Raw genomic sequence first — 19,317 nt, forward strand, 5'->3', positions numbered from 1 at the left:
CAGTCCACGTGTCAGGGACTTTTATCCTTTTACTATACAGTCACCTAAAATCTAGCAACTGGCCCTTCCAGCACTTCTATATAACTGTGAAGATGTTGGCTAACAAGCTGTCAGCTTTTACAACAACCTGTCAGTCCTCACCACAGACTTTGGCACACAGCAAGGGCTAGAATACGACAGCCATACTTTGCCAAGACATAACAAGGAGAGAAATAAAGACGAAAAAGAGAGAAAGAGAAGGAAAGTCTTGATGACTCTGTAAAACATTCAAAACAAGGCGGCTGAGGACTGCGGTATTACCACCGACACTGAACGTCATTCGATGAAATCGCGTGGTTCATTGACCTGAGAGGTACCAGCGCTGCTTCTTCGGTCACGGCCGACTGTGACACTATTGCTCAGCACCCCTTACACGACACACACCGTACCCGTGCCGGCGTCAAACACACCGCGGGCGCTCCCTTCCGTCTGCAGCGCGGCTCCGCCTCCCGCAGCCCGCTCCGTCCGGCGCTGGGCACACGTCACGGTTCCGCGCCCGCCCGCCCGGCGCTGCTGCTGCTGCTGCTGCTGCTGCTGCGGCTCCCGCTGCCCCCGCTGCCTCGGGGGCAGCGCCTGCCGTCCCCCGGGCGTCGCGGAGCCCCCGCTCTGCGGCGGGGCCATGTCACGGCCCAGGAACGTCCCTCCGCGGCAGCACGGCGGGGCCGCTGCGAGCTCGGGTGCTCCCTCCGCGCCGGGCCGCGGCCGAGGCGGCAGAGGTCTGAGGGATATCCGCGTGGACGAGGAGGTGGAGATCGCGGTGAACCTCGCTCTGGAGCGGTTCCGCTATGGCGAGGACACGGGTGCGTGGGGGAGCGGCGCGGAGAGGGCGGGCAGGCAGCCGGGCCCGCGGGCGCTCCCGGGCAGGAGCCTCTGGGCGCGGCCGCGTCCCGCACGGGTGCCGGGGGACAGCGCTGCCACCGGCCCCGCTGGGCACGGGGAGCGCGGCGGGTTTGGGCGCACCGAGGCCATGCGTCAGGGATGCTGCCTGCTGAGTTTTTGTGCTCGGGTTTTTATTTTTTTGAATTGTCTTTCCAGAAATGGAATTTCCGTCTTCTTTCAGTAGAACCGAAAGAGCGTTTGTTCACCGGCTCTGTCATTCTCTTGGTCTGATATCGAAAAGTAAAGGGTAAGTTTGACTCTTTATTTTTATGTGTTATTTTCTCTTTTTGATGCAAATTTACGGGATTTCATTATCAGTGTTAAAACGATCCGTATTTTTAGCTTATCCTGCAGTGTTGTGGGGAATCGTACTAGAGAAGAAACTTCAAAAAGTAGCTACAAAAATAAACGTCTCTATGCTTTGCTTGATGTCTGAGAAAAAAAATGCATGATGTGCTAGTTTGCGATGCAGTTTTGCGGACTTCACGTGCATGAAAAAGACTTCTCACAAAGATCCTTCTTGGATTTTCTTTCCCTGCACTAATGTATTTTCAAAGGCTTTGCATAAAATCTCCTGCGTTGACAGCTAGAGTGTAAAGTAGAGAAGCATGTTCAAAAGAGTGCTTCTGTTGGGAAGCATAGAAGAGTTCTCAAGTGTTGCTAGCAGGCAGAGGAAGGTCGTCCTTCCCCTCAACTCAGTGCTGATTAGGCTTACACTGAGAGTGTTGTGTTTGTCCAATGCTGGGATCACCAGAACAGAGACTAGACTGGAGAGAGTTCAGTGGAGGACCAGCAGCCTGGTGAAGGGAATGGAGCATATCTTCTGCAGAAAGGGCCAGAGTGCTAGGACTTTTCAGCTGGAAGAAGACAAGGCTCAGGGGCTCTCGACAGTGTATGTAAGTACTTGAAATGAGGATGTAAAGAGGACAGAGTCCTTTTTACCAAGGGCTGCTAGAGGTGGCTGTGCCACTCCTCACAAAGGCTGCCCTTGCCAGCACCTGGGCACCTACCTGCACCAATCTTCCGCCCCTGCCAGGGACAGGCCACTGTGCTCTTAACGTGACTTTCTGTTCTTACCCTGAGAAACTGTTTTCAAAGTGTTGATGTGTTGGTTGTAGCACAGGCACAGGTAAGTTCACATTTCAAAGGTATTTACAACAATTCTTTGCATTTTGGTGTCAAAAGTTCAGTCTGAGAAGTAGATCAGATTAGGGTTAAGTGTTTGGGCTCCATTTTTACATAATAAAACTTTGATAATGAACATCCTGAGATCTGGTATGTTTTACTTGAACTTGTTAAGGCTTGGAGTGCCACTAGCAGGGAGCTTTTTTGTCTATTCTGCTTATTTGTTGGTTTTTAACTTCTGAATCTTTTAAGTTAGTCTAAAAGTCAGTTTGATGTCACAACTCTCAGTATTGATTGACAAAATGATTGGTAGAGCTGGCTGTGTTTTGGGAGATGCAAATGTAGTGATAACCGAGCCATAATCATCCGATGTCGGCAGCATCTGTTCTGCACTACCTCGCATGAATAGAAGATGCTTTTGATGATGACTATATTCAATGTTGCATTATGCTACTTAGGATTATTATTGGGAGGATTCTAGTTATGACACTGTATTTGAAAATAAGCTGAAAGTCATCCTGAAACAATTAATGTCAAAGATCATCACACAGGGGTAACTAGTTTGCTTATTCCTGAAATGGCTTTGTTTTTTTCCTTTCTCCCAGGAAAGGAGCAAATCGATACCTAACTGTAAAAAAAAAGGATGGATCAGAACTCAAACGTGCAGTAATGACTTGTGCCTTAACTGCTGGTACAAAACATGCTATTCATAATTTAATTCGGAATTTTCCCGTCACAAATAAAGAACGAACAGAACTTCTGCCAAAGACAGAACGAGGAAATGCCTATGCTTTTGAATCCGGTATGTTCACTGTGTCTTGTGATAAGGGCTTGTCAATCAACCCTACTTGAAAAAACAACAAGTAACTCAAAGAAACCTAATAATTTTTTTGACTTTTAATTGTTAATGTATGGTTTTTAAAACTGGTGTCATAACGTGCTCAAGCACCCGCTCATGAGCATAATGTGCTCAATGTCACCCACATTGCAATGTCTCCCCTATATCAAGTTAATTTTGATCCTTTGAGCCAATTTCAGCCAGATTTCTTTTTAATACAATTGTGAAGTATGATTTCCTGCAAATTCCATGGCGTGAGATTAAAGAGACGAGTGTTACCATCACTCTGTGTCAGAATACCCTTAAGAGAAGATGAGACTGGCTGTTGTGTCTTTAGGAATCCGTGCCCTTGATTAAAATAAGAGATTCACCTTTTGTTTTGTCATCTAAAATAGATTCAGTCTCTAAGAGCTGTTAGGTAAACTCAGGCTATTATCTAAACTTACTGATTTCTACATATATAAAGTTCTCTGGAAAACAAACTTCTGATGTAAGATGGGTTTTTTTAAACAATGCTTTTAACATGGCTGTTGCCTTAACAGTTATGTTTGTAAAAGTTACATTGTGTTTCTTTGTACCAAGCTGAGTGCAGTGAACAGAGAACATAGCAGTATACCTTGTGTAAATGGAGATTTCTGATTCATTGTGTTCATGCTTTAGGTGCTTCCTTTCTCAGTTGTTCCATTTGTTTAATAGGATTGTTTAGTGAACAGAGGCAAACTCTTAATAAAAAGTACCAAAAAGCAGTTTCATAGGAACGTAGGGTATAAATTAATGAATAGCGTAAAATTATCTTTCTTTACTTCTCCAAAATGGTCTTTGGCTCTTTTAATCTGTTAGCCTCTGTCTGTCTTGGTAAAATTGGAGTTTGTAATTTAGTATATGAATGGAGTTTGTAATTTAATATATGAATCTGTTAATTGCATTAAATAATTGCATTATACCTGTATGATTGTATTAAAATTGCGTTTACCGTGGGCTTCTCATTCTTCTGGAAAACAATTATTAAGGAATTGTAGAGCAGCATTTAACATACTGAGGTTGAAGTAGCCTCCTCAGAAGACTGCAAGTTTTTTAGCTACTTATGCATTGCTTTCTAATACAACACACTGCTGTGTGGCTCCAGGGCTCTCCACTCATCATGTTTCAATTAGCAGGTGCTAAGACAAATGTTACAGACTAGCCTATTAGGTTATGTAAGACTGACTGACAGGAAGTCTTAAAAAACCAGTAAAGATGTGAAAGATGGCATATGAATCACAGGAAAGTTGTCTTTTTGCTGGAAAACACCCTTGTCAGTTTGGAGCAACTTAAATGTTTAACTCCTTGGTGGATTTTTCTAGGCAAACTCTTGAGATGGGAATGTGTAAACAGATACAAAAGCCAAGGCTTTTTTTCTCTGATTCAGTTTCTATTTTTTTCTGAGCTTTTCATACCTTTTTTAACTCGTGCAATGCACTATGATAATTCAGTTGTGTTCCAAATTTCTATAAAAGTGAAAAATCTTTTGAACTATATTTATTTCAAGCACTGTAACAGGATGTGTTATCGTGAAAAATCACTTTTAAATATATCATGGGTTTCTCACTTTATCAACCGGGATGCTAAAAAAATCAGGAGTGTTCATTTTTAAGTATGATTTAAAGCAGTGTTTTAGTGACCTTCCTTTATATTTTATTGACTTCTTTTCACAGAAAACAAAGAAGTGAGCAAGACAAGTGGACGACTTAGTGATGGTATCCCCCAGGTTCCAGTGAAAAGAGGGGAATCAGAGTTTGATTCCTTCAGGCAATCACTACCAGTTTTTGAAAAACAGGAAGAAATTGTTAAAATTATAAAGGACCATAAGGTTATTTTGATTGTAGGAGAGACTGGATCAGGAAAAACTACTCAAGTACGTTTCTTTAATGAAATAAAAAACATAACAGTATTTATACCAACTGATGTCAAATCTGTAATATTTCTGTACTAAGGAATTTTTTTTATTCTGGTTTTAAAGCTGTTGTTTTCCTATGTGGTTCAAAGTCTAGTGTTCCAGTTAACTTCTTTAGTTTTGCAATACTAAGTAGGCAGGCACATATTAAAAGCATAAATTATTCTGCACAATTATCTGATGGATATCAGTTTTTCATTAAAATAGTCATAGAATATTGAAGGGAAAGTAGCTACAGTTTTGTATACCCTTTTCCTTCTAAAGCTAGTTCTAGTATTTAGAGTGTTACTATGTTACAATGACAGACTATGTACAAGGTTTTTATCTACAAGAGATTTCCCTGAAGCAGGAGAGAGAAGCTTCAAATTTTGGTTGGTTGGGATTTTTTTGTTTTGTTGTTGGTTTTTGTTTGAAATAGATAAAACTTAGTAGCTGAAATTGATTTTTGTGGCCTTTTTTGCCACTTCAGGTAAATTTGCAATGGTAATCCTATTGTGACTCATTTTGCATGTGTGATTCTGAGGTGTAGTTAAATTGTTCCATTGTTATAAAAAAGTTAGGAGTCTATCAAACTAAAAAGTAATTTTAACCACTTCTTTACAGATTCCCCAGTTTATTCTTGATGACTGTCACAAAAATGGAACACCCTGCCGTATATTTTGCACTCAGCCAAGACGTTTGGCAGCAATTGCTGTGGCTGAAAGAGTAGCAGCTGAAAGAAGAGAAAAGATTGGCCAGACAGTTGGTTATCAGATCCGGTTAGAAAGCAGGTACTGGTGACATTTTTTAAAGTCAGTTGATCTGGTATTGATGTTTTGTTTCTAATTTAGTCATGTGATTATTTAAAGTATTTGGGATGCAGCCCAGTAAAATATCACGCTGTTAAGTAGGATGTGTTATTTTGGGTAATGAATGTTTAAGAGTTGAAAAGGATGTTTTTTCTCCTGTATTTTGCAGTTTCATGTAGTGAGTTCTTCTGTAGAACTATACTGCAAGTGCTTTCTCTTAATTTCTTTTAGAGAGTATGTGCGTGGATATCCTTGTCCTCTCTACTTTTAACATAGATAAATCCAAAAGTTCTGCAAGCTTTGAAAATAGGCAGGAAGGACCAGTATGCTGTGACAGAAGCTGTGTAGGGAGAGTTGATAGGGCACAGAAAAGGGAAAACAACAAAATTGGAAAGTGAACGATGATGTTGAGCACTGCCAATCTACTTCGGGTTAAATTTACTCTGTTTCATCTTTTATGTTTAAAGCAATAGCAGAAATCCTAGGAAACCTGAGGAATTTGCACCTAAAGCAGAGCAGGCAATGGGTGAAAGTCTGAAGATTGTGTGTGGTTTCTAAAATCTTTGAATTGTCTAAATAGTGGGATTTTCAGGAATGGGCAGCAGTTGGGATACAAGTGAGAAGATGTCAAAAGGTATGGATGATTATGTTGCTTATGTGGATGAAGATAACATTTCTAATGAAAATGAATGCACTTGAACAGCAAAGCCAAGTCAAAGAATTTTGATACGCATACCAAAGGTCACAAGGCTATTAACCGATTAGAAGAGCAAGTAAAGATGAATTGCAAATAAAGTGGATGATTATTGTGTGGAAGAATTATGCTGGATGAAGAAAAACAAAGCATAGGTCAGATGGGAGAATTACTGGAAGCAGTGCAGAAGAAACACAGAGTTCATTTGAGAACAAGCAAAAGGGAGAGATAGCAATGTTTCTATCTTGGCAAAAAGTGCTGAATGGAAGTGTTTGCAGTAACACAGAAACCTATTTTTTATCTTTTAGTGTCTATTAGACAGTAGAGGTGGTTTCTAGAAAGCTGATGAAAAAGAGAGAAGAGATTTAAAAATCTTCCATCTTCCATCTGGTGTGTGTTCCATGAATTCAACATATAAGAGTATTTTTGAAGTGAGGAAAGAATTCCAAACTTGAAATACGGACATATGTATGTGTGTTCCCTTGTATAGTGTACTCCACAGTTTTTTCTGGAAGTTTTTAGTACTTCAAGCGTCAGTGTTGGAGAAAGTAATTGCTTTTTTACTCGCACAGCTAGCACCTCCACAGGTAGTAGGTACTTTTAAAGAGTTCTCGATTCCTGAAAAAGCAAAGCATTTGAAAAGGTTCAGCTGATTTCTTTGAGATTCAGTCAAGTGTAGTGTATTGGGTTTGTATAGAAAAGTTTTGGTAGAGAGGGGGACTTTTTTGTTAGAAGAAGCTTCCCACATCTCTGATAAAGCCTCTGGCAGTGGTCTGTAAGAGAGACCCGCCTCCAGCCAAGGCTGAGCCCATCAGCAGCAATGAGCATGACTCTGGAACAACATATTTGAGAAAAGAATCTGTGCAGCAGTACAAAGAGAGGGTTGCGAATATTTGAGAGGAATAGTTCTGCAGATACCAAGGTAGTGCCAAAGGAGGGGCAGGAGGTGCTCCAGGTCCCAGAGCAGAGATTCCCCTGCAGCTTGCGGTCAAGACTGTGGTGAGGGAGCATGTTCCCCTGCAGCCCATGGAAGTCCACAGTGTAACACCTGCAGCCTGTGGAGAACCCCAGTACCAGAGCAGGTGGTTGCCCATAGGAGGTTGTGACCCTGTGGGAAGCCAGTGCTGGAACAGGCTCCTGAGAGGACACGTGGCCTGACAGAGAGTGGAGTTTTCACTGGAGTAGTTTTGCTGGTGGGACTTGTGAACCTGTGGGGTCTCATGCTGGAGCAGTCTGTTCCTGAAGGACTGCACCACATGGGAGGGGCCTACACTAGAACAATTTGTGAAGAGTGTGACAAATCCACCCCCCATAAGGAGGAAGGAGCAGCAGAGACAAGATGTGGTGAATTGACCACAGCCTCTGTTCCATGTCCCCTTGTGCACTGAGGGGTGGGAATTAAGAAAACTGGAAATTAAAGCTGGGAAGAAGGGCGGAGTGGGGGAGGTGTTGTAACATCTGATTCTATTTCTCATTATCCTACTTGGATTTAATTGGTAATACACCAAACCAAGTTGCACAAGTCAAGTCGGTTTTACCCATGATGGTGAAAGGTGAGTGGTCTCTCCCTGTCCTTACCTTGACCCATTAGCCTTTTGTTGAATTCCTCCTCTGTCCACCTGAGGAGGAGAGGGATAGAGCAGCATGGATGGGTGCCTGACATTCAGCCATTTCACATGCAGAGAAATGCAAAGACTATATGAGGGTATTCTGAAGAATTGTAGCCTGTTTTTTTCAAGGCAGTCCACACTGAATTTTCCAGTAAATCTATGCAACATGGAGGGTTCTCAAGATTCTGTTTCACTTGCTTACTAATTTAGAAAAAAATAAATCTCTCCTTGCAAATTAATCCCTTGTCTGAAGTTTTGGAGTGTTAGCACTTAGAATCCTTTGGAACTCTTAGGGAACAGGCATAGTTTATAAACAAATAGTATGCATGTGCTCTGTGATGCCAGAACTGTGATTCCACTTCTGGTGAGGAGCTGTTCAGTCTAATTTTCAGTAAATAGTGGAAAGCTAGCAGCATTTAAATGGTGAAAAAAGCTGAAGCATCTTTGTTCACTGTTCACTAGGGTTTCTCCAAAGACACTGGTAACCTTCTGCACTAATGGCATACTGCTTCGCACACTGATGGCAGGAGACAGCACCCTATCAACTGTGACACATGTTATTGTGGTAAGGATCTTTTATTTCATGTGAGATGGAGCAATATGTATTGTTACTTAACTAGAAGATGAGACCCTAGTTTTCTGTATTAATTTGATAGACATTTAGGTTGTTTCTGTTAAGTTAGAATCTGAATTAACTTTAAAGAGTTACTGATTTTTTTATTGTAATATGCGTATTTTTCTGTGGTTTGGGGTTTTTTTTCTTGTAGAAGCATCTTATATTAGGTTTGTGTCAACAGTTAACTTTGGAATTAAAAAATTTTCTCAATTTCCTTTGTCAGCAGAAAAGCCTTAGGGAAGGCTTACGTAGATACGGTTCAATGCGAGTGTGTCAGAATTTCTGTTATCACGTACTTGATTTTGCAGTATCAGGTTTGCAGTCCCTTGTTTGCCCAATGTTTTCAACATGAAATGTAGTCTAATTTCTGGCAAATTATTTATGTTCATGTATGCTTGTGTGAACTTCCTATTGTGAAGTTTGATAAGTCAGTGGAGCCAGAATATTCACTGCAAGTTCTCCACTGCTGAAAACAGGAAAAAACATAGTAATTGTAGGTGCCTGTCTGTTTACCAAGGAGGAAAAAAGCACAAGAATGGTTTGTGCATTCTTGACTTCACCCTGCAACTCTTGTTCTTGGTCCATACATTCCGAATATAAAACTAAACAGAAGATAGACCAAGATGATTAATCAGACATGTGCCTTAATGATGAGCTTTGTGCATGATTTAATGGATCTAAGAAATCTATTTTTTTTCTCATTATGTGGTATCATACAGTTCTTTTAAGTATTATCAGTTGTGAAGGGTAATTTTATTGAAATAATATTGGATTTGCAATTTGTGGCATTATCTTGAAAATGAGATTCAAGTGCAAGAGTTAGAAATTTCAGATACTCATTTTGATCTCTGAAATTAAGGTCTGTGGTATGTTGTGCATTACAGTGCAGTCTGCTCTGGTACGTTTATAAAGCTTTTTGAAGTATTTTATTTATGGTTGGATAGTTTAAAAAATCCTTCTTAAGCTAAATTTAAACACTTTAATACCTCTGTAGTGCACCACCAAATTACATGTTTTAGTTTCTAAAAAAATCTTATTTGTGAAAAGTTATGATCTTGGATCTGTGAAGTTTACATGTTCTTTTTTTTTTTCTTTCTTTTTTTTTTCTTTTTTTTTTCTTTTTTTTTTTCTTTTCTTTCCTTTCATACAGGATGAAGTACATGAGAGGGATAGGTTCAGTGACTTCTTGCTAATAAAACTGAGAGATGTGTTGCAAAGCCAAGCTAATTTAAAACTAATTATTTCTAGTGCTGCTCTAGATGCAGATCTCTTTATTAGGTATTTTGGATGTTGCCCAGTAATACATAGTAAGTACTTAAGTAAACTCTTAAATTAAGTATACCTGCCCTGAGACTCATGGATCTGAAATGAACTGTACCAAACCATTCAGAGCAAAGGCATGTGATGAATGCATTGACAGTTACCAGCAGTGGTTGTTCTTTGTTTACTCATGTTTGTTATTTCTTAACTATTTACATCTACCTCAGAGAGAATTGTTTTTATCAATGGATATTCTGTAAATGCAGGGATGTCCTGGCCCTCTCCATGTTCAATTCAAGGAGGAAAAGGTTCTTAAAGTGCTGGTCTGCATAGCGATACAGACCCTAGGATTTACAGAGAGTGATAACTATTAGTATATTCCAGTGGATTCTAGTTCTGGCTTCGGAGATTGGTACTAGTTACTGGATAAAATTCAGATGATAACTGTATCTATTAATTTCAGAAGTTAAGTTCTAGACAAATTGGAGTTTATGTTTTAATCATGTGATTCTTTATTTCATTTAGAATTTTCTACAAAAGTCATTGGTAATTTAGGGGATGTTCATATGAAAAAGTATTTTTTCTTATTTACACATACAAGTGTTCATTTCTGGTTTTCAGTTTTGGATTGCTGCCTAGGAAAATAAGGCTTGCAGCTTGTTGGAGGCATGAATCTGGAAGTTACACATGAATTTAATATTTGGCAATGTTTTTTTGGAGGAGAAAAAACTCATTATATTTTTTGTGTGGCCTTTCAGTTTACTTTTTTACAGTTTTGCATCCTTTTAGATCAGTGGATTTGTTTTGGAAATTCTGACTACTGTCTGTCTTCAGTTTACCACAGTGGTTATACTGTTATCAGATACTGGACTTCACAGGACAATCACAATTGAAAATATGTTTTTTCTGATTCTGCTAATTTAAGAATTATAAAAAGAGGGTTTAGATACTTGGTCTGTTAATATAATGAAAAAGGTTTGATTTTTCAGCAGTATAGTTGACACAGTCTTGACCACAGAAACCAACATTTTTAGTTGTGGGTTTCTGTAGAACATAGAGTTTGTAATTAGTGTTAGAAGACTTCCTCCATGACAGTTTCTAAAAATATGTGAAGTGTAACTTGTTCCTTCTGAAGGAGAGAAAATTCCTAGGTGATAGGAACTTAGTTGTGATAAGTGTCTGCTAAGAAACCAAAAACAGATATTAATTCTTCCTGTGTAAAAACATAATTTAATATCTATAAATAAGGTCTAGAAAACAGTGATGTTAAAAGAGAAATCAGGGTAAATCTTTGGAGAGAAAGACCATGGGAAATAGTCAGTAAAGAAAGCCAGAATTGAGTGTACTAATTGAGGACATGAGAGAAGTCCATCTCCTCATATATTCCTCATGAAAGGAGCTAGTTAATTACAGACATGGCAGTCTGCTAATAGGATCTTACACTAAAACCGTCTTAATTGCTCTTACATTAAGTAATTCAGGTAGCTGATACAGTGAATTCTTTTTTGTACACCTAAACAAAAGTGACTATTTTCTTCTTCTCATTTGATAAAATTGCTGTAAATAACTATCAGTCTTACATCTCTTACTATTAACACTGAATAGAATTGAAGAGGTTAATGAAAAACATGACATGCAGCTAGCAATTCCTTTTTTGTGGCCCAGTTGCGTAAAAGAAACTCGAGTGAAGATACTCTGACAAGACTTTCCGAGGAATAAAATAATTCATTAAATCGGGCCCTAATCATGTTTCATTCACTTTCCTGTCTCTAAAAACTATTTTTAAGAACTAAGGTCCTTAAAGTAAAGCTTGGGAATATCTAATCTTTCATGAATTATTTTTACTTTTAGTCCAAGGAAGACCTTTTGAAGTTAAAGAGATGTTTTTGGAGGACATTTTACGAAGTACTGGGTATACAAACAAAGAGATGGCAAAGTACAAAAAAGAGAAGCAGCAAGGTTGGTGGGCTTGTTAATTATTACGGCTTGACAATGGGTTTCATTGATTGATTGATTGAACAACAAACAAAACGATTCTCTGTTAAAATTCTAAAGTCAGATTGTTAAATGAGACATGATTAGATGACAGCAAGTATCTTTAAAACTTTGTGTTTACATTGTTGATGTAAATTGTGATTGAAAAAAATATTTGTGTTTTCAGTGGTTATATTCTTACTTCTTTCAGTTGATAAATGTTGTATTTTTCCTAATTGTCATGATATTGTCTTGTGGGGGCTTTGCCCACATGGAAACTATAGAAACATGAGATAAAATACACATTTAGATGCAAATTTAAGTGCAGCCGTTAGAGAAGGCAGAAATTTTTACATCTTGCACAGCTGTGGTTTCTACTAACATTTTTCAGTGCATTCTTTAGACATGGATGCATTTAACATATTTAGGTCAAGGAGCAGTAACACCAAATAATAGGGGGTTGTTTTGAATTAATTATGTATTTGGGTATATTGATCACAATATTTGCAAAGTTTTCCTGGCAGCTGAAAGTAATGATCCTTATGAGTATTAAAAATTAAAAGGCCAAGCCCAAAGCTATAATACAATACTAACTACATATTTATCATGGTGCTCAGCTCTGATCACTGTGGAGAGTGAAGCTCAGTTGAGGCAGGGATGGCTGCTACTGTTTCTTTTACCTGTAAGCAGAAATTAGTTGTAACATGCAAGAGTTATATCACTCTCTTTGGCATTGCACTTCTGGAGAAAGATCTGGATTGAGAACTGTGTAGAAGTTACTTATGAAGCTCACTTGAATGCAGCAGGTTGCAGGCTTAATGGGTTAAGCAACCAAGCAGTATTTCTTACCTTGTTCTTATAGCAGATGTTGCCAGTGGTGCACTTTCGGTGCCCTTAATCATGGAATTTATATTGGACTGGTACCAATGTTCTAGATTAAATAAGAGATCAGATGGTTTTAACTTTGTGATTAGATACAGCTATTTTTTTTAAACTTAATGGGTAATTAGGATGACTGTAAAACTTTTCATGGAAATCCTTTATGCATTGTAGAAGAAAAACAGCAGAGCACTCTTACTGAGTGGTGTTCTGCGCAAGAAAATAATAGTAAGCTGAAGCCTGAGAGACCAAGATCTGTTCCAAGAACAACTGAAGAATGTAGTCTGTTGGGAGATGATGGTGACACAGTATTTAATCAACTGGTAAGTTTTTCCTGTTGTTGGGAGATATGTTTATATCTGCTTTAAAAACTGTTTTCCAAAGATACTGCTCCTGTAGAGTTTCTTAAAGGATATTATATAGATGATGTTTTTAAATTATCATGAACTACTCTAGCCAAAGTGTGCTTTTCACTTACAATTTGTACAGTTTGTACACAGCTTTTCTTCAGCTTAAATGGCTGAACTGCCATTGCTTAAAGTACTTGCATGTGATACAATAAATGTAGAAAATAAATGTTTTACTAGTACCTGAATGCTGGATTTCTGATTTTCACTTGGAAAAGCAACTGTTCAATTTCTTCATGTGTAACATATGAGAATAAAGATAAGTCTTGGAAGACATCCGTCTTTCAATACTGTTTTTTCTCTTCAGACTGAAAAAGATGTGAATTGTCTTGAACAATGGTTAATAAAAGAAATGGATTCTTGTCTTTCTGACATCTGGTTGCATAAAGATATTGATGCCTTTGCTCAGGTGTTCCATCTTATTTTAACTGAAAATGTCAGTGGTAAGTCTGTCATCTTACTAAATAAGAAAAAAACCAATAACTAAATGACTTGAATTTCTCTGTCTGGTTTATGTCCAGTTTCAGACGTTGTTAGATTTGAATTCTGATGCCTATTGGAAAAGTGAATAGAATTAGCAGAATTAATGAATAGTTTAGTTATTTTTTAATACTTTGAAGTACTGAAGTATTAACAGATGTTACAGTGTGTCTAAAGTAGTGTTAAATTCACATGAACTGAGTAGTAGGATGAAGTCAGAAGACAAATTCTCTCTGGTGTGGATTTTAAAAGTCACATAAGCCACATTCATACCACATTTAGGTGAAAAAGTAAGAATGTTTTTATTTGGTTTGCTGATTTGTTTACTCATTTATTTGTAATTCTCAGTTGATTATAGGCACAGTGAAACCAGTGCGACTGCACTAATGATTGCTTCAGGGAGAGGCTTTTTGAGTCAAGTAGAGCAGCTGATCAGTATGGGAGCAAATATCCACTGCAGATCATCTAATGGCTGGTAAAAACAAACAGACAAACCAAAACATAGATGTATTTGTCTATATACAAATGAGAAAGAAATTTTAAGAACATTTAAACTAATTGGTAATTTAACAGACTACTGTAAGCAATAGTAAATTTTGTCATTTGAAACATTTTCTAACTTTTGTTCATCACATTGTATTCTGGAAATTATAAATTGAATTCTTCATTCAGAGTCTTAGGCTGTGTGTCTTTGGAAGTGAGAAGCTTAAAAACTGATTTCTGTGTACTCTTTCAGGATGGCTGTGGACTGGGCTAAGCGCTTTGGACAGACAGAGGTTGTTGACCTGTTGGAATCCTACAGGTAAGCTATAACTATTTTGGAGAAACAAAGGGGAAGGGAAATTTGCATTTTGTCTTCTAATCAGAACAGATTTTAGCTTTTTATGCCTTTAAATCTGACCTAAATAGGAGGATTTATTTGAGACCAGGAATGTTTCAGGAACACATTCTTTAAAAAAAACCCTACATTTGTATTCAATGTATTCCAGTGATTATGTTTGTGCAAATCCTAGTATAAATATAGTTGTAGTGGTATAGACTTCTTTCATATTGTTTTTTGTAATTTTGATGTTGGCATTGCTATCATGGTTATATGTCTAGGCAAGATACAAATATAGTGACTTACATACATAGACAGAGATACTGATTCTACTGTGTACCATTTTAATTTCTGATGCTTATTTAGGCAACAAATCTGTTGTGTTTTTATCTATACATTGTTTTCTATACATACTAACCATAATTAAGAAACTTAATAGAAGTAACACACTAGATCATTCAAGAATTGGTTTCTGATTAACTTACAGTTACAGTTCAGTAATCGTTTTGTAGAGACCAATATTTTAAGAACAGTTTCTAGTGTAGTTTTCATTTGTGTAGTACCTGCTTACGGGAGGAAAACATTTGGGAAATAGCTTTCTTTTAAATACTTTTTGTCTGACAAGTAAACAAGTAGTGTCTTTATACTTCAAGTTCTGATACTTTGCTTATGGCTGTGTTTATAAAGAGTAAGAAAATTGAAGTTTCATGCTTTGTTGGATTACACTTAAAGCAGTGAGCAGTAGTAGCATTTTGGAGGTGGTGTTCTGCTATACTTTCAAATTGAAATTTGAAAGGAGTAGTCTTGTTGGTGTTGTTCTAAGTTTAGTTGGTGGCCAAATGCAAACCTGAAACAAACAGCCTTTACTCTGGTCTGTGCATTTGTCTGTTTTAGTGCTTCAGCAGGATTTGGAAATCTGGATGAAAGTTCCCTGGTCCGAACGAGTGGTAGTGACCTTAGTGCAGAGGACAGAGAACTGTTGACAGCTTATCATCACAGTTTTGATGATGAAAAAGTGGATCTGGACCTCATTATGCACTTACTTTATAACATCTGTCATAGCTCTGAGACGGGTAAGTATAAACATGCTCCCAGTAAATTATTGTACATTCAGCCTTTGGTGAATCCTGCCCTTCTTTTGAAAACACTAAATAGGTAAGACCTTCCAAGTGCTAGTCTGCACACTACTGATATATATTTTAAGAGAATTTGCTGCTTAACTCTGCAAACCCACTTTGTTTTCAGGAGCGATTTTAATATTTCTTCCTGGATATGATGAGATAGTTAGCCTGAGGGACCGTATCCTTTTTGATGACCGGAGATTTGCTGACAACGCTCACAGGTGAAGCCTCTAGTTCCTATGATTGAGGTTTTCATTGTGTCTTTAAAAAAGACTTGAATGTGCTCTTTGTCTTGCATTAGATATCAGGTTTTCATGCTTCATTCAAATATGCAGACTTTGGATCAGAAGAAAGTGCTTAAAAGTCCACCTCCTGGTGTGCGCAAAATAGTAAGTTTTAGAGAACTTTGTCAGACAATATATTAATCTTTTTTTGTCTTTGCTTTTAACTATAGTTTTGGTTATTTCTTGTTTTATTTGCAGATTCTTTCTACAAATATAGCAGAAACCAGCATAACAGTCAATGATGTTGTATTTGTTATTGACTCAGGCAAGGTGAAAGAGGTATGATTGGTTAAAACTTTCTGAGACAAGTAAAATTCTTAGTGTTATTCTATAGTATATAGTAGGTAAATTTTAGAGTACTATTTTTTTATAGTAGGCTGAGAGCTAGTGCATGTCAAGTAACAAAGATCAGTGAGAAGTTTTGACATTCATTTTATGACAAATGCTGTAAATAATTAGCTGTTAGTAAACCGTCTAAAAACTATTGTAGGTTGAAGTGTTGATATATCTTTTTTTTTCTTAATTTACAGTTTCTGTTAGTTTTTTTAAAATAAGTTCATCTATTTAGACCACTATCTTCCTGACACTTACGAGAGCACTGGGAGTTCCCTTTGTCCTGCTATTGTGTCAAGTCCAAATCAAATCCATTAAGTTTTTAAGTATTGCTTCCAATGTGTTGAATGCCCATGCCCAAATTATGTGTTAGGGAGAGATAATATAGCGAGGTAGTTTAAGACCTATTATATGTCTTTGAAAGTGAAGGTAGATTTCATAGGGGAGATACATGCCAAATTTCTAAAGTTCCCATGGTAATACAATTTTTCTGTAACTTTGCATCTTAGGTAAGAATATAAGAACGTAATTTCCAATTGAGACAAAGAAGAAAACTTTAATCAATACAATAACATACTTTTTCCTGATTTGTGATAATTCAAAATACAGTGCATATCTTTTGTTGACTCAAAATTACCTACTGACTAGAAAGAAAACTTTAATTTAGGAAACTGTAGCACAAATATAATGCAAAACATGTATTATAAATTCAATTGAAAGGAAGTACTTCAGAGCATACCTTTGTGCAAGAAGCTGCTGTTTGTTCAAATTTTTTTTTCTATTTTTTAAAGAACTTCTGTTAAAAGCTTACTAATAACTTTCATTTTATGTGTTATGGTTAATCATGGTTTTATGTTCCTTGCTTTGCTTTTATAGAAGTCTTTTGATGCACTGAGTTGTGTTACAATGCTAAAAATGGTATGGATTTCAAAAGCCAGTGCTATCCAGAGAAAAGGCAGGTAATAAAGGCTTCATACCGATTTTTATTTTGCAGATATCTACCATCCTGTATGTTAAGAGTAAAGTACAGACTTATCACTGCCACACTGGTTTATGTTTATAGCCTAGTCCAGCATCATGTTGAATGATGGCTAGTACTTCTTCTCCACAGTAACTGAAGAGTCAGCTCTTCATTTTCTTGGAGTAATTTCCCAGGATATAGAAAAATGGCACTGAAGAATGTCCCAGAACTTACATTCGGTCTGGGTTGTTGTTCCCCCATGAACTTACTTCCTTTTTCTTCCCCGTAGCACCAACAGCCACAGTAACCTGTGTGTGGGCAAAGGACTGCCTGCTGCTAGTTTTTAATTGGTACCCTGGCAACCCTTCTTTAGAAGTGACACTGAGCAGTGATTCCTTATTGACCATCTCCAAAGTATTCATGACTTGACAGGTCATGATCATACTCTCCCCAGTGCAGTGAGTGAGGGCTGAGAAGTTGTGTGTAGCTAGCAACAAATGCCTGTTTGGAGATATGATGTTGCCATTATCCTCCAGGTTTTTGAGCATGAATTGTGAGCATTTGCCCTCTCTGTTCCTTCATTCACATGTTGTACCTGGTCTTCATTCTCCCATTTCTACCTAGACTTCTAATTGGGGAATTTGAAGAGGAAGAAATAAGTTTACAACTTAGATTCCTTGTGGCACAAAATGGCTGAGATTTGGATTGATCTCAAGTTAGCAAAAAATTATTTCACTTCATTTAGATAGATCTTACTTATTTTCCTCCAGATTTTTTAGTGTAGGGTTAAAATTAAAATTCTTAGAAAGTATTTTTTATAATAAAAATCATACAAATTTCCATACTATCAAAAATAATTAATATACTGGAAAAATCTTTTCATTCATATGAGAATCTTTTAATCTTTTAATTCATATTTTTAACAACAAAATCACTGTTCTCTTAGACCTTCTGCATTTGCTTTCTAATGTTTGCGTTGTTTTTGTTTGGTTGAGTTTTTTAAAAAAAGAAATTCTGATTTTCACAGCTTCCCCCATTTTATTTTCCAGGGCTGGGCGCTGTCAGCCTGGAGTCTGTTTTCGTCTCTTCAGTAGGCTCCGATATGAGAATATGTTGGAATTTCAGACTCCGGAACTTCTAAGGATGCCACTTCAGGTGTGTGTTCATTTCGAAGTTACAACTGACAAAAAATGTATTACCACCAGACCATACTAACAACTTCAAAAAGGTGTGAAGGTGTTTTCTCTTTCCCAAACCTTAACAGTACTTTTCTTCTTTTTAACTTGCAGGAGCTTTGTTTACACACAAAACTTCTGGCTCCAATTAATTGTCCAGTTGTTGACTTTCTTATGAAAGCTCCTGATCCTCCACCGGCTTTAATTGTGAAAAATGCTCTGCAAATGCTCAAGGTCAGCAGAGGAATACTTTTAGATGGGAATTGTGTTTAATTAGTAATTGTGGTGTGGTAACATATTATACCGACTTCTAATTGTACTGGAAGTCGTGTTCACTTACATAAGGATGCTTTGAATTTTTGTTTGTTTCCATTTTGTGTGTGTGTGTATGTATTTTTCCATGTTAAGGGAAGGGACTACTGTAAAATCTCATCTTGAATCAAAACTAGTTTGACTTGCTTCTTAGTGTGTGGGAGCAAATCTAGGTAATGTCCAATATTTGTATCCTTTTTGCTTTCATTGGAAATTAATTTTTTCCCCTTTCCCCTTCTTCCCCTTGTCCCTACATCCACACCTTTTTTCTTTTTTCAAACAGGCTATAGATGCCATAGACCCTTGGGAAGATCTCACTGAGCTGGGTTATCACCTCACTGAGTTGCCGGTGGAGCCGCACCTCGGTAAAATGGTGCTGTGCGCCATTGTCCTGAAGTGCCTGGATCCTGTTCTGACCATTGCCTGTGCTCTTGCCTACCGAGACCCTTTTGTGCTGCCCACGCTGGCCTCTCAGAAGCGTGCAGCCATGCTGTGCAGGAAACGTTTTACTGCGGGAACCTTCAGCGACCACATGGTGCTTCTCAGGGCCTTTCAGGTATCCTCTCAGAACGAGGACTGTTCACATGTCAGAGTAAATGATGGACCAAACAAGCTGGACACAGAGTGGTAGACTGTGGGTTTCCTGTATATTGGACTCACAGAATTCACAGGGACACATTTTGCTTGGTTTTTTCAAGCCTGGGTAAATTTTGTAAGTTCCAGCAAGATGCCACTTTATATCTTGTTACGTGGATAACTTAAAGTAATGATCGTGACACAGTTATCTCT

At 37.8% G+C, this 19,317-nt stretch overlaps 1 protein-coding gene across 2 annotated transcripts in view; it reads left to right on the top strand.

Moving 5' to 3' along the window:
• The first annotated feature begins 504 nt into the window (after positions 1–504).
• The window catches only part of LOC134563859 (3'-5' RNA helicase YTHDC2-like), a 30,007-nt gene continuing 11,194 nt past the window's right edge, over positions 505–19,317 (top strand). The window contains exons 1-20 of one of the 2 annotated variants that reach the window (XM_063422239.1): positions 505–839; positions 1,075–1,165; positions 2,649–2,845; positions 4,576–4,775; positions 5,418–5,584; positions 8,369–8,471; positions 9,673–9,829; positions 11,634–11,741; positions 12,810–12,958; positions 13,350–13,485; positions 13,871–13,997; positions 14,259–14,324; positions 15,237–15,415; positions 15,588–15,684; positions 15,765–15,852; positions 15,946–16,026; positions 16,957–17,039; positions 18,091–18,196; positions 18,331–18,450; positions 18,812–19,084. In XM_063422239.1, the coding sequence (XP_063278309.1) occupies positions 659–839; positions 1,075–1,165; positions 2,649–2,845; positions 4,576–4,775; positions 5,418–5,584; positions 8,369–8,471; positions 9,673–9,829; positions 11,634–11,741; positions 12,810–12,958; positions 13,350–13,485; positions 13,871–13,997; positions 14,259–14,324; positions 15,237–15,415; positions 15,588–15,684; positions 15,765–15,852; positions 15,946–16,026; positions 16,957–17,039; positions 18,091–18,196; positions 18,331–18,450; positions 18,812–19,084 (2,709 nt within the window). In that variant the 5' untranslated portion in view covers positions 505–658. The remainder of the gene's footprint in view (positions 840–1,074; positions 1,166–2,648; positions 2,846–4,575; positions 4,776–5,417; positions 5,585–8,368; positions 8,472–9,672; positions 9,830–11,633; positions 11,742–12,809; positions 12,959–13,349; positions 13,486–13,870; positions 13,998–14,258; positions 14,325–15,236; positions 15,416–15,587; positions 15,685–15,764; positions 15,853–15,945; positions 16,027–16,956; positions 17,040–18,090; positions 18,197–18,330; positions 18,451–18,811; positions 19,085–19,317) is intronic. The other variant, XM_063422238.1, reaches the window with a different exon arrangement.

This window comes from Prinia subflava, chromosome Z (genome assembly GCF_021018805.1).
Source record: "Prinia subflava isolate CZ2003 ecotype Zambia chromosome Z, Cam_Psub_1.2, whole genome shotgun sequence".
NCBI classification, from domain to species: Eukaryota; Metazoa; Chordata; class Aves; order Passeriformes; family Cisticolidae; genus Prinia; species Prinia subflava.